The sequence below is a fragment of the Schistocerca gregaria genome, chromosome 8 (assembly GCF_023897955.1).
Source record: "Schistocerca gregaria isolate iqSchGreg1 chromosome 8, iqSchGreg1.2, whole genome shotgun sequence".
In the NCBI taxonomy this organism is placed as follows: Eukaryota; Metazoa; Arthropoda; class Insecta; order Orthoptera; family Acrididae; genus Schistocerca; species Schistocerca gregaria.
In genome coordinates, this window is record NC_064927.1 from 369661424 (window position 1) to 369675708 (window position 14285).

At 45.5% G+C, this 14285-nt stretch overlaps 1 protein-coding gene across 1 annotated transcript in view; it reads left to right on the forward strand.

The window, feature by feature from the left end:
• The window catches only part of LOC126285194 (probable tubulin polyglutamylase TTLL2), a 375795-nt gene that overhangs the window by 342483 nt on the left and 19027 nt on the right, over positions 1–14285 (forward strand). Inside the window, exon 10 of the mRNA XM_049984501.1 lies at positions 13501–13751. Coding sequence (XP_049840458.1) covers positions 13501–13751 — 251 coding nt within the window. The remainder of the gene's footprint in view (positions 1–13500; positions 13752–14285) is intronic.

The window sequence follows — 14285 nt, forward strand, 5'->3', positions numbered from 1 at the left end:
CATGGCTGTATTGGATCGTGCAGCCACGTCTCGATCCCCGAGTCAACAGATGGGGACGTTAGCAAGACAACAACCATCTGCACGAACAGTTCGACGACGTTTGAAGCAGCATGGGCTATCAGCTCGGAAGACCGTGGCTGCGGTTACCCTTGACGCTGCATCACAGACAGGAGCGCTTGGGATGGTGTACTCAACGACGAACCTGGGTGCACGAATGGCAAAACGTCATTTTTTCGGATGAATCCAGGTTCTGTTTACAGCATCATGATGGTCGGATCCGTGTTTGGCAACATCGCGGTGAACGCACATTGGAAGCGTGTATTCGTCATCACCATACTGGCGTATCACCTGGCGTGATGGTATGGGGTGCCATTCATTACACGTCTCGGTCACCTCTTGTTCGCTTTGAGGGCACTTTGAGCAGCGGACGTTACATTTCAGATGTGTTACAACCCGTGGCTCTACCCTTCATTCGATCCCTGCGAAACCCTACATTTCAGCAGCATAATGCACGACCTCATGTACCAGGTCCTGTATGTGCCTTTCTGGATACAGAAAATGTTTGACTGCTGCCCTGGCCAGGACAGTCTCGAGATCTCTCACCAATTGAAAACGTCTGGTCAATGGTGGTCGTTTAACTGGCTAGTCACAATATGCCAGCCACTATTCTTGATGAACTGTGGTATCGTGTTGAAGCTGCATGGGCAGCTCTTCCTGTACACGCCTTCCAAGCTCCGTTTGACTCAATGCCCAGGCGTATCAAGGCCGCTATTACGGGCAGAGGTGGATGTTCTGGGTACTGATTTTTCATGATCTATGCACCCAAATTGCATGAAAATGTAATCACGCATCAGTTCTAGTATAATATATTTGTCCAATGAATACCCGTTTATCATCTGCATTTCTTCTTGGCGTAGCAATTTTAATGGCCAGTAGTGTAAATTACAAGGGGCGTTCAAGAAGCAAATGATACACATTTTTTTCTCAACCAATTTCGTTTGAAAAAACGCGGAATTTGTTGTGGTAAATCGTGGAATATTCCTGCTTCAGGTTTCGATTGGTGGCTGCCCTATATGTAAGCTTCAAAAGGACGTATGTAACGGAGATGCGTTCCACGCAAAGTGCTGTCATTGAGTTTCTTGTGGCGGAAAACCAGAACATCGTAGATATTTATAGGCGGTTGCAGAAAGTCTCTGAGACCTAGCACTGAAAAAAGCACAGTGAGTCGTTGTACGAGGCTTCTGTCATCATCTCAACAAGATTGCCAAACCCTCACCGATCTCCTGCGTGCTGCCCAACCGCACACAACTGTGACTCCTGTGGTGTTGGAACGTGCGGACACTCTCATTAGTGATGACCGAATGATCATAATCAAACAACTTGCTGCACAACTGGATATCTCTGTTGCTAGTGCTAACACACTCGTCCACCAATTGGGGCACTCAAATGTGTGTGCCCGCTGGATTCCTCGCAGCCTACCAGAAGACCATGAAGAGCATCGAAGGATCATCTGTGCGGTATTTCTTGAACCTTACCAGGCTAATCGTGACAATTTTTTTTCGAACATCGTCACAACCGATGAAACATGAGTGTATCACTTGGAATCGGAAACAAAACGGCATTTCATGGAGTGGCACCGTACCACCTCTCCTCCGAGTAAAAAGTTCAAAGCAGCTCCCCCAGCCGGTAGAGTCACGGCAAGGGTGTTTTGGGACTCTGATGGGGCTGTCCTGTTTGATGTCCTCCGTCATGGTGCAACGACCAACTCTGGAGTGTCTTGTGCTACCCTCAGGAAATTGAAGAAACAACTTCAGCGTGTTCGTCGCCAAAAAAATGCAAACGAACTTCTCCTTCTGATGGCAACAACAGGCCTCGCACAAGTCTGCGCACCCGAGGGGAGCTCACAAAACTTCGTTGGACTATTCTTCCTCATTCACCATGCAGCCCGGATCTCACACCTTCCGACTTTATTCTGTTTTGCCTAGTACAGGAAGATTCCCATCTCTGGTCCAGTCAAAGTAGGGGTCAGCCTTCAACGACTGGTATCCGTAGATTTTTGACTCACTGTTCCCTTCGATTAACACATGTCAGAAAGACGGCGTAATATATCGCCGAAACTGGTTGCTCATTAAAATAACGATCTGGAAATTTAGACGGCTGAAAGATGTTTTGATTCGACATTCTGTACTGAACAACTGGGGTCCCGCAACCATGTGTATGTCTGATGACAGAGACAAATTGTAGCAGTGTTCATAAGAATATGAAACAAAGAACCACTAATTTAAATATAAAATTGTGTATGTGTATTTTCTGTCAAACTTATTAAACGTACACTGAAGTACCAAAGAAACTTGCATAGGCATGCGTATTCAAATACAGAGATATGTAAACAGGCAGAATACGGCGCTACGGTAGGCAACACCTATATACGCCAACAAGTATATGGCACAGTTGGTAGATCGGTTACTGATGTTACAATGGCAGGTTAACAAAATTTAAGTTAGTCTGAGTGGTGTTATAGTCGGCGCACGAGCGATTGGACACATCTTCTCCGAAGTAGGTATTTTCTCTTACGATCATTTCACAAGCGTACCCTAAATATCAGGAATTCGATAAAACATCAAATGTCCGACATTTCTGCGGCCGGAAAAAGATTCTGCAAGAAAGGGACCACCGACGACTGAAGAGAATCGTTCAACGTGACAGAAGTGCAATCCTTCCGCAAATTGCTGCAGATTTCAATGCCGGGCCATCAACAAGTGTCAGCGTGTGAACCATTGAACGAAACATCGTCGATATGGGCTTTCGCAGCCGAAGGCCCATTCGTGTACTCTTGACGACTGCACGACACAAAGCTTTATGCCTCGCCTGGGCCCGTCATCAAATACGATGTACTTTTGATGACTGGAAACAGGTTGTCTGGGCGGACGGGTGTCATTTCAAATTGTATTGAGCGGACGGACGTATACGGGTATGAAGACAACCTCATGAATCCATGGTCCTTGCATGTCAACAGGGGGTATTCAAGCTGGTGGAGGCTCTGCAGTGGTGTGGGGCGCGTGAAGTTGGAGTGATATGGGACCCACGATACGTCTAGATATGACTCTGACACGCGAAACGTACGTAAGCATCCTGTCTGATCAGGTGCATCCATTCATGTCCACTGAGCATTCCGTCGGACTTGGGTAATCGCAGCATCACAATGCGACACCTCATACGTGCAGAACTGCTACAGAGTGGCTCCAAGGACATTCTTTTGAGTTCAAACATTTCAGCTGGCCGCCAATCTCTCCAGACATGAACATTATTGTGCATATCTGTGATTCCTTGCAACGTGCTGTTCAGAAAACATCTCCACCCCCTCATACTCTTACGAATTTATGGATCGCCCACAGGATTCATGGTGTCAGTTCCCTCGTTTTGTGTTATCTCGAAGAAGGGGAGATAGTGCCACAGACGTGATACGTGAATTGCGAGAACATCCTGTTGGCACCCACCTACATAGGGAGAAATGATCATCACGATAAAATAAGAGAAATCAGAGCTCGCACAGAAAAATATAAGTGCTTGTTTTTCCCGCGCGCCCTTCGAGAGTGGAACGGTAGAGAGACAGCTTGAAGGTGGTTCATTGAACCCTCTATCAGGCACTTTATTGTGAATAGCAGAGAAATCACATAGATGTAGATATAGATGTAGAAGGCTTCACTCGCGGGAAGCACTTCGTGGATGATGGAGAGGTCACTGAAGCAGCAAGACGTTGGCTCCGACGTCGACCATTAGATGAAACCATGCGGAGATACAGGTGTTTTCAGTAACTTGGTATCAGGTCTCGCACTGAACGGATATTATAGTGTAAAATACGGTTTCGTAGCTATGGTGTATTGGAATACTGAATTAAATGAACCTGCTTTCAGAAAAAAATGTGTTGCACTACTTATTGAACACTCCATCGTACAATGCTCCGCTCCCTCTTGCAGCTGTACCTATCGACAGGCCACAGTACTGCGAGAGATAGTAATAGAGTTTTGATTATCACCTCGAAACATTTTAATTCCGATATTAATTTTTTGTTTGAGTGCGCCTACATGTCTGCACTCCTGGTACACACTAAAATCCTTGAGCCACAGTACACTGGTACGCCGCTAAGGAGCCAAAACAAAAAGAACGGAGCCGATCCGTAAAGTGGAGTATTGTGCGGTAATCCGATTCCTGCATATGAGGGGAAATAAAGCTGCAACAATCTGTGGAAGTGTACGGAAATACTGTATCATCATAGAAGTCAGTGGCAATGTTGTCAGGTCTACCGTACTTGTAAGAAATTTCCCGCATTTTTAAAAAAATCGCTTGCTCGCTTGCTTAAAAGCAAATAAAAGGGCAAATCTCTTGTTTTTATCACATTCGTATCTGTTCCTTCAAAGTAACTTTAATTCTGGTTATACTTTGTACGCCACTTCTTTAACTCTTTATTTATTGAGATATATTGTTTAATTCATATATTTCGGGCGTATTATAGTATTTGAGGGTTGTAGCATCGCGCCTTAGTACCTGAATAGTGCAAATTCGCGTAGTCGTCTGTCTTCTGTTTTTGTTGTGAACGGCCAGTGTCGGCTGGGCAGTCAGTGTGCTCCCTGCCGCCGTTGGATAAGCAGCTGCAGCAGCAAGTCGTATAACCCTAGCTTACTTATTTGTTACATAGTTTAATTAATTTCTTTGCGTGTTTTTGGGTACTTGCATTGTTTAATTCATATATTTCGGGCGTATTATAGTATTTGAGGGTTGTAGCATCGCGCTTTAGTGTTTACTTCGTAGATTCTTATTTAAATTGCGTGTGAGTTTCGTATAGGAGGTACAATTTCGAGTTTTAGTTACTGTAATCGTAAATTCAGCAGATTGTAGCGCAGTCGTTAGGCATTTGTACAGGTTAGTTGATACATTCTTTGCGTGTTCCGCTTGCGTTATCTAGGCACGGACTCGTGTTTCGGTAACTGTTGTTAAACATCGATTAGAATGGACAGGGACTGCGAATGCTGTGTTCGGATGAGGGCTGACTTGGCATCCCTTCGCTCACAGCTGCAATCGGCGCTGACTTCGGTCGCGCAGCTTGAGGCTGTTGCCAATGGGCACCACTGTGGGGAGCCGGACTCGGGTATCACGGGGATGTCAACCTCGTCCCGTCTGTCCTCAGATCGGTCCGCCGCTGTGGTTGCCCCGGTTGCTGCCCGCAGTGGGGCTGGGCCCTCGCCTGTGGTTGATTGGGAGGTCGTTCCAAGGCGTGGCAGGCAGCGAAAGGCGTCCCCGGAGGCTGATCAGAAAGCCTCCCCGGTGCGTCTGACAAACCGGTTTCAGGCACTGTCTCTGGCTGAGCCAGATGCAGCCGCCTGCCCTGTTTCAGAGGATCATTCTCAGCCTTCAAGGTCCGGGCAATCGCAGAGGGTGGGCTTACTGGTAGTTGGGAGCTCCAATGTTAGGCGCGTAATGGGGCCCCTTAGGGATACGGCGGCTAAGGAGGGGAAGAAATCCAGTGTGCACTCCGTGTGCATTCCGGGAGGAGTCATTCCTGATGTGGAAAGGGTCCTTCCAGATGCCATGAAGAGCACAGGGTGCAGCCAGCTGCAGGTGGTGGCACATGTCGGCACTAATGACGTGTGTCGCTTTGGATCTGAGGAAATTCTCTCTGGATTCCAGCGGCTATCTGATTTGGTGAAGGCTGCCGGTCTTGCTTACGAGATGAAGGCACAGCTCACCATCTGCAGCATCGTTGACAGAACCGACTGCGGACCTTTGGTGCAGAGCCGGGTGGAGGGTCTGAATCAGAGGCTCAGACGGTTTTGCGACCGTACTGGCTGCAGATTCCTAGACTTGCGCCATAGGGTGGTGGGGTTTCGGGTTCCGCTGAATAGGTCAGGAGTTCACTACACTCAGCTGGCGGCTACACGGGTAGCGGAGGCTGTGTGGCGTGGACTGGGCGGTTTTTTAGGTCAGAAGGCCTCGGGAAAGTGCGGGATGGGCTGCAATGTCAAAGGGTGCTTGGCAATTACAGGACGTGCTTGGATCAAGGAACAGTCGGAATTTTAGTTGTAAATTGTTGTAGTTGCGCTGGAAAAGTCCCTGAGCTTCAAGCGCTAATAGAAAGCACAGAAGCTGATATCGTTATAGGTACAGAAAGCTGGCTAAAGCCTGAAATAAGTTCTGCAGAAATTTTTACGAAGTCTCAGACGGTGTTCAGGAAAGATAGATTAGGCAGAATTGGTGGTGGAGTGTTTGTGTCTGTCAGTAGTGGTTTATCTTGTAGTGAAGTCGAAGTAGATACTCCGTGCGAATTGGTGTGGGTGGAGGTTATACTTAACAGCCGAATTAAGTTAATAATTGGCTCCTTCTACCGACCCCCAGACTCCGATGATACAGTTGCGGAACAGTTCAGAGAAAGTTTGAGTCTCGTAACAAATAAATACCCCACTCATACGGTGGGGACTTCAACCTACCCTCGGTATGTTGACAAAAATACTTGTTCAAAACCGGTGGTAGGCAGAAAACGTCTTCCGAGATTGTCCTAAATGCATTCTCCGAAAATTATTTCGAGCAGTTAGTCCACGAACTCACGCGAATTGTAAATGGCTGCGAAAACACACTTGACCTCTTGGCCACAAACAATCCAGAGCTGATAGAGAGCATCATGACTGATACAGGGATTAGTGATCACAAGGTCATTGTAGCTAGGCTCAATACCATTTCTTCCAAATCCATCAGAAACAAACGCAAAATAATTTTATTTAAAAAAGCGGATAAAGTGCCACTAGAAGCCTTCCTAAAAGACAATTTCCATTCCTTCCGAACTGACTATGCGAATGTAGACGAGAAGTGGCTCAAATTCAAAGATATAGTAGCAACAGCAATTGAGATATTCATACCTCATAAATTGGTAAGAGATGGAACGGATCCCCCGTGGTACACAAAAAAGGTCCGAACGCTGTTGCAGAGGCAACGGAAAAAGCATGCGAAGTTCAGAAGAACGCGAAATCCTGAAGACGGGCTAAAATTTACAGACGCGCGAAATTTGGCACGTACTTCGATGCGAGATGCCTTTAATAGGTTCCACAACGAAACATTGTCTCGAAATTTGGTAGAAAATCCGAAGAAATTCTGGTCGTATGTAAAGTACACAAGCGGCAAGACGCAGTCAATACCTTCGCTGCGCAGTGCCGATGGTACTGTTATCGACGACTGTGCCGCTAAAGCGGAGTTATTGAACGCAGTTTTCCGAAATTCCTTCACCAGGGAAGACGAATGGAATATTCCAGAATTTGAAACACGAACATCTGCTAGCATGAGTTTCTTAGAAGTAGATACCTTAGGGGTTGCGAAGCAACTCAAATCGCTTGATACGGGTAAGTCTTCAGGTCCAGATTGTATACCGATTAGGTTCCTTTCAGATTACGCTGATACTATAGCTCCCTACTTAGCACTCATATACAACCGCTCGCTCACCGATAGATCTGTACCTACAGATTGGAAAATTGCGCAGGTCGCACCAGTGTTCAAGAAGGGTAGTAGGAGTAATACATTTAACTACAGACCTATATCATTGACGTCGGTTTGCAGTAGGGTTTTGGAGCATATACTGTATTCAAACATTATGAATCACCTCGAAGGGAACGATCTATTGACACGTAATCAGCATGGCTTCAGAAAACATCGCTCTTGTGCAACGCAGCTAGCTCTATATTCGCACGAAGTAATGGCCGCTATCGACAGGGGATCTCAAGTTGATTCCGTATTTCTAGATTTCCGGAAAGCTTTTGACACCGTTCCTCACAAGCGACTTCTAATCAAGCTGCGGAACTATGGGGTATCGTCTCAGTTGTGCGACTGGATTCGTGATTTCCTGTCAGGAAGGTCGCAGTTCGTAGTAATAGACGGCAAAGCATCGAGTAATACTGAAGTGATATCAGGTGTTCCCCAGGGAAGCGTCCTGGGACCTCTACTGTTCCTGATCTATATAAATGACCTGGGTGACAATCTGAGCAGTTCTGTTAGACTGTTCGCAGATGATGCTGTAATTTACCGTCTAGTAAGGTCATCCGAAGACCAGTATCAGCTGCAAAGCGATTTAGAAAAGATTGCTGTATGGTGTGTCAGGTGGCAGTTGACGCTAAATAACTAAAAGTGTGAGATGATCCACATGAGTTCCAAAAGAAATCCGCTGGAATTCGATTACTCGATAAATAGTACAATTCTCAAGGCTGTCAATTCAACTAAGTACCTGGGTGTTAAAATTACGAACAACTTCAGTTGGAAGGACCACATAGATAATATTGTCGGGAAGGCGAGCCAAAGGTTGCGTTTCATTGGCAGGACACTTAGAAGATGCAACAAGTCCACTAAAGAGACAGCACTCGTTCGTCCTCTGTTAGAATATTGTTGCGCGGTGTGGGATCCTTACCAGGTGGGATTGACGGAGGACATCGAGAGGGTGCAAAGAAGGGCAGCTCGTTTTGTATTATCGCGTTATAGGGGAGAGAGTGTGGCAGATATGATACACGAGTTGGGATGGAAGTTATTACAGCATAGACGTTTTTCGTCGCGGCGAGACCTTTTTACGAAATTTCAGTCACCAACTTTCTCTTCCGAATGCGAAAATATTTTGTTGAGCCCAACCTACATAGGTAGGAATGATCATCAAAATAAAATAAGAGAAATCAGAGCTCGAACAGAAAGGTTTAGGTGTTCGTTTTTCCCGCTCGCTGTTCGGGAGTGGAATAGTAGAGAGATAGTATGATTGTGGTTCGATGAACCCTCTGCCAAGCACTTAAATGTGAATTGCAGAGTAGTCATGTAGATGTAGATGTAGATATCAATTAAGACTTGGACATTCCTTTTGTGAATTCCTCACCCCAAAGACTTTACTCTTATCAGCTCCGAGTCCCAAGTCAAGTTGCTCTGTGTTTATTCCTCGCACGGATGTTATTTTCAACCACTGTTTACCTACTTATAATATGTGCCTGGGCAACGACAACTCGCCCTACGCCTGACTACGGAAAGCTATTTTAGGGCCCTTACTTTTTCTTGTGTATGTCAATTACCTTTCATTAGTAACATTACCAGATGCCAAGTTCGTTTTGTTTGCTGATGATACAAACATTACAATAAATAGCAAATCAAGTGTAGTCATAGAAATATCGGCTAATAAAATATTTGTGGACATTAATCACTGGTTCCTAGCCAATTCTTTGTCACTGAATTTTGGAAAACACACTACATGCAGTTCAGAACTTGTAAGGGGTGCCCCACGAGTATATGTCTAACATACTATGACAAGCAGATAGAAGAAGTGGACAGTGTTAAATTCTTGGGATTACAGCATGATAATAAATTCAACTAGGAGGAGCACACCACAGAACTGCTAAAGCGTCTTCACAAATCTCTATTTGCAATGCGAATTGTGTCAGACATAGGGGATATAAAAATGAAAATGCTGGCATACTATGCTTACTTTCATCCCCTAATGTCATGTGGGATTATTTTTCTTGAGTAATTCATCAAGTCAAGCTAAAGTTTTGCGGGAACAAAAACGTGCAAAAAGAGTTGCATGTGGTGTGAAGTCAAGAACATCCTGCAGAAGCCTGTTTAAGGAGCTATGGATACTAACTACTGCTTCCCAATATATTTATTCATTAGTGAAATTTGTCATTAAAAATATATCACTTTTGCAAACCAACTGCTCAATTCATGCAATCAATACTACAAATAAGAACAATCTTCATAAGGATTTAAAGTTACTTACTCTTGTACAAAAAGGTGTGCATTATTCAGGAACACTCATTTTCAATAACATGCCAGCAGCCATAAAAAGCTTAACAGCCAATGAAATTCAGTTTAAGAGAAGCCTAATGGATTTATTGGTGGCCAACTCCTTCTATTCCATTGATGAATTTCTCGGTAGAACCAACTGATTTGTGTGTGTGTGTGTGTGTGTGTGTGTGTGTGTGTGTGTAAATACAATCTAAGTTCTGCACCATTTCAGTGCAGTAATGTGTTCATTGTAAATAAGTATTGTAGTAGTTCTATTACATGTTTATTACCTTATAAATAAATAAAACTTATCATAAATTCGGTGCATTATTGTTTGTAAAGTGATTCTTTCATATCGTGTTCATTTTTAAAAAATGACGATTATTCCACTTGGCACCTGTGGGAGGTACATTAGCTTATTTGTTTCAGTTGTCAATATTTGTCATGTATTATTGTTTTTCTGACATGTTCTACATCCTGGAGGACCTCCTCACTACGGATCAATTGGAATGAAAGTAAATCTAATCTAAAACAGATTCTTATAGTACAGTCTAACGACTCGTCTAAGCTGAAAATAAAATGTCTGTCATTTATTTCCAAAATGTCAGAAGAGCTTCTGTAAAGTTTGGAAGGTGGGAGATGAGATACTGGCAGAAGTAAAGCTGTGAGTACCAGGCGTGAGTCGTGCTTCGGTAGCTCAGATGGTAGAGCACTTGCCCGCGAAAGGCAAAGGTCCCGAGTTCGAGTCTCGGTCGGGCACACAGTTTTAATCTGCCAGGAAGTTTCATATCAGCGCACACTCTGCTGCAAAGTGAAAATCTCATTCTTATGTCAAAATAAGTTTGCAATACCCCTTTGGTAATTCGTTCCAAGAAAGCAAAGCTGTTCACGTGGCATTTGTATTTTCGTGACGTGAGTCCGTATGACTGACATGCTTGGAAAGCTATGTCGTCAAACCGTTCGGTAAGATGCGTCACTTGGTGTCAACTTTCTTTGAGTTAGTAGAATAGTATGAGTGAAGGGTTCGAAAATTTAATGTTCTTCATTACAACATGGACTGGTGACATATGTATGACTTCACACGAGGAAGAGTCGTTGGGAAACTGAAAGGAAGACGAAGTGTGACAAGTGTAGCTCAGAGCACTGTTTCACGTGCGTGAGGAGCATTCCGGAACACAGACATAGCCGACCGAAGGAGAGGAAGTGGGCTACCACGCTAAACTACAACAGCAGATGGCCGGTATTTTCTGCAGCACGCAAGAAGGGAACCAGGTCATAGAGCGGGTGCAGTTGTAAACACATTTAACAGGACTACAAGGCACGCAATAGTACGCTCCACAGTGGCACGATGACTGCATAGAGATGGTCTCTTTGTCTGATGAGCGGTACATTACGTTCCATTGACACCTGCACACCAGCTGCACTGTTCGCGATTGTGCCAAGAGCATAGACACTTGGCCAATGAGTGGGTTCCAACTCTTCTGGGATGAGATCAGTTCAGTGTGAGTAGTGGTTGTGGACGCATCCTCAAGACGAGGGGTGCGAACACGTAATGCACCAGGAACATTGTCGAACATGATCATTTTGGTGATCCAATTGTTATGGTGTGTGGAGGCATAATGTCGCATGGGTGTACTGACCTCAGAATCTTTAACACGGTACACACAAAGGTCAACGTTATTGTGACGCCGTACTTCTGCCCCATGTACATCTTTTCATGGGTGCATTAGGTCCTGACTTCATTTTCGCAGATGAGAGTGCGAACATTGCAGATGGACTGGCCTGCCCGTTTCCCCGACTTAAATCCCCTCAAGCACGTGTGGGATGCGCTGGGGAAATGTGCACTCCCACTTAGACCAACGACCATCCAGCAATTGTCAGCCGTGCTGATATCTGGAACACCCTACCGCAAGAATTCGTTTCCAACCTTGAGTGAGCACGTTACAGAGCATGCATTACTGTGCTTGGTGATCACACACCTTATTAATAACCATGTCCTGCCTTTTGTAATGGCCAGGAGACTCTCATAACCGCGGTGAATTCAGTGTAATTATGTTCTTTGAATAAAGGTGTCGTTTTTGTTAGTCTCATTGGGTGTTACCTTCTGTATTACAGTGCAGCAGTTCTATCTACAAGGTGTTTGAGAAATGTAATGAGATTGATTTTTATCTAGAAAAGTTTTTATCTTTTTTCCATCAACAACATAGTCCCCTTCAGAGTAGTTCCGTTTGGCACCTACACACTGGTGGGGCGTTGCTCCTGGTCTAGGTAGCAATGCTGAAAGCTAAAGCCTTTAATATAACGGTCACATTCTTTTGAATGTCCTCCAGAGCTCCAAAATGACGTCTTTTTAAGAAATTTTTCAATTTCGAGTAAAGAAAAAAGTCAAAGAACGCAAATCAGGTCAATAGGGGGTCTGTGGAACGACAGGAATGCCATTTGAGGTCAAAAATTCCATGACTGAAGTGGCCGTGTGACATGGGGCGTTGTCATAACGCATCATCCACTTCTCTGCAATGTCCGGTCTCACTCGATTCACCTTTTTTTCGCCTTTTGTTTTTGAGCCTTTCAAGGACATCTTTGTAAAACACTTGGTCGGCAGTTTCTCCTGGAGGAACAGATTCTTTATGCACGATATCCATGGTGTCAAAAAAGCAAATCAGAGTTGTTTTGATCTCTGATTTGATCATTCAAGCTTACTTTGCCGCTTTGTCTCAGGATCGTACTCAAAAATCCAGGATTCACCACCCGTTATCACACGACTGAAGCATTTATGGTCATTGGCAGTCCTCTCAAGAAGTTTTTTCTTTTTCTTCGATTGTCCTTCCGCCCAGTTGTTAAGGTTTTTCGCACACCACCTTAGCACAAACCTTTCACATGTGTAAAATTTCGGTCAAAATTACAAGTGTTTAACAGGTCAACCATCATCCTCAGTGTTTAACGTCAGTCTGATCTCACAAGAGCAGACATGTGCTCAGCGTGGGTGTTTGAAGTTGAACGTCTGCCTGAGCGACGTTCGCCTTCGACGTGTTTTCGGCCTTCCAAAACTGATTTCTGCCAGCGAAACACTTTATCTTCATAGGAAATGTTCCCCATGGACCTGTTAAAACCTTTCAAAGGTCACACTCACTGATTTTCCAAGTTTAACACAAAAGTTTATGGCACAACGTTCCTCTAAATTCCGCTGTTCCATTTTCGTCACACACAACAAAAATACAACTACATTGACGGCGCTCTTGAAAATCACAGTCTGAAACTCAGACTGAGCATCTGGAAGGGATGAACACAGCAGTCTACACAAGCAGAACAACACGGCGTTGCCAGATCGCTCACAGTGTTGTCAGTTTCATACTTTTCTCACACACCTCTATGTACAGTCCAAGTTTCATCGAGCTATGTTACTCGGTAATGACATATCATGCGAGTGTTACTTTCGTCCTTAAAGTTTTGCACGCCAGTGTAGTTAGCCCTTCGGATATACCAGAATATTTAGTAATCTCGACTTTCAGTACGCGCATGCAGGTCGTAAACTAGGCGTGTTAAACTTTGGCTTTGCACTTTGTTGGCTCTGTGCGGAAAACAGAGTATTTACTTGGAGGAAGAACAACTGTTTCTCTGGCCTGATAATGTCTTTGGCAGCGTGATAAGTCGTAAATCCCAAGTGCTGTTAGGAGTCTTCATCCAGCGGCCTGCTTGGCCCTCACTCTGCAGGGGCTCCGCAGTGGCGGGCGCTGCTACAGCGGTCGTGCGGCGGACCGTGCCGCCTCCGCCGCCTCCGCAGCCGCGTCCGCCCCCACCGCCATGTGGGGCAACGGGCGCGACTGGCGGCGGCCGCCCGCCTCCGAGGGCGCCTGGGTGCGCCTCTGCCCGCTGGACGACCGCGCTGCCGCCTCCGCCGCCTCCAGCGCCGCCTCCGCGCCTGCCCGCGCCCCTTCTCCTGGGCCGCCATCTGTTGGTGACAGGTAAGAATGCAGTTAATCCACATTAGAGACACATAAAAACGAGAACTCTCTTCTCCAAAACAGAAAGGAATACTTTCGTTTCTAACATATATTATAATTTAAACTACTGTTATGGCAAATGGCAACGGCCTTGCCGCAGTGGATACACCGGGTCCCGTGAGATCACCGAAGTTAAGCGCTGTCGGGCGTGGCCGGCACTTGGATGGGTGACCATCAAGGCCCTGTTGCCATTTTTCGGGGTGCACTCAGCCTCGTGATGCCAATTGAGGGGCTAGTCGACCGAATAGTAGCGGCTCCGGTCAAAGAAAACCATCTTAACGACCGGGAGAGCGCTGTGCTGACCACACGCCCCTCCTATCCGCATCCTCACTGAGGATGACACGGCGGTCGGATGGTCCCGACGGACCACTTGTGGCCTGAAGACGGAGTGCTTTATGGCAAATGTGTCTCTCACATTCAACATTATATGTTCGCACTACGATTAGACTAGCTTCATCATCAAAACTGTGAAGCACTCTGTTAGTAAACTGCTCT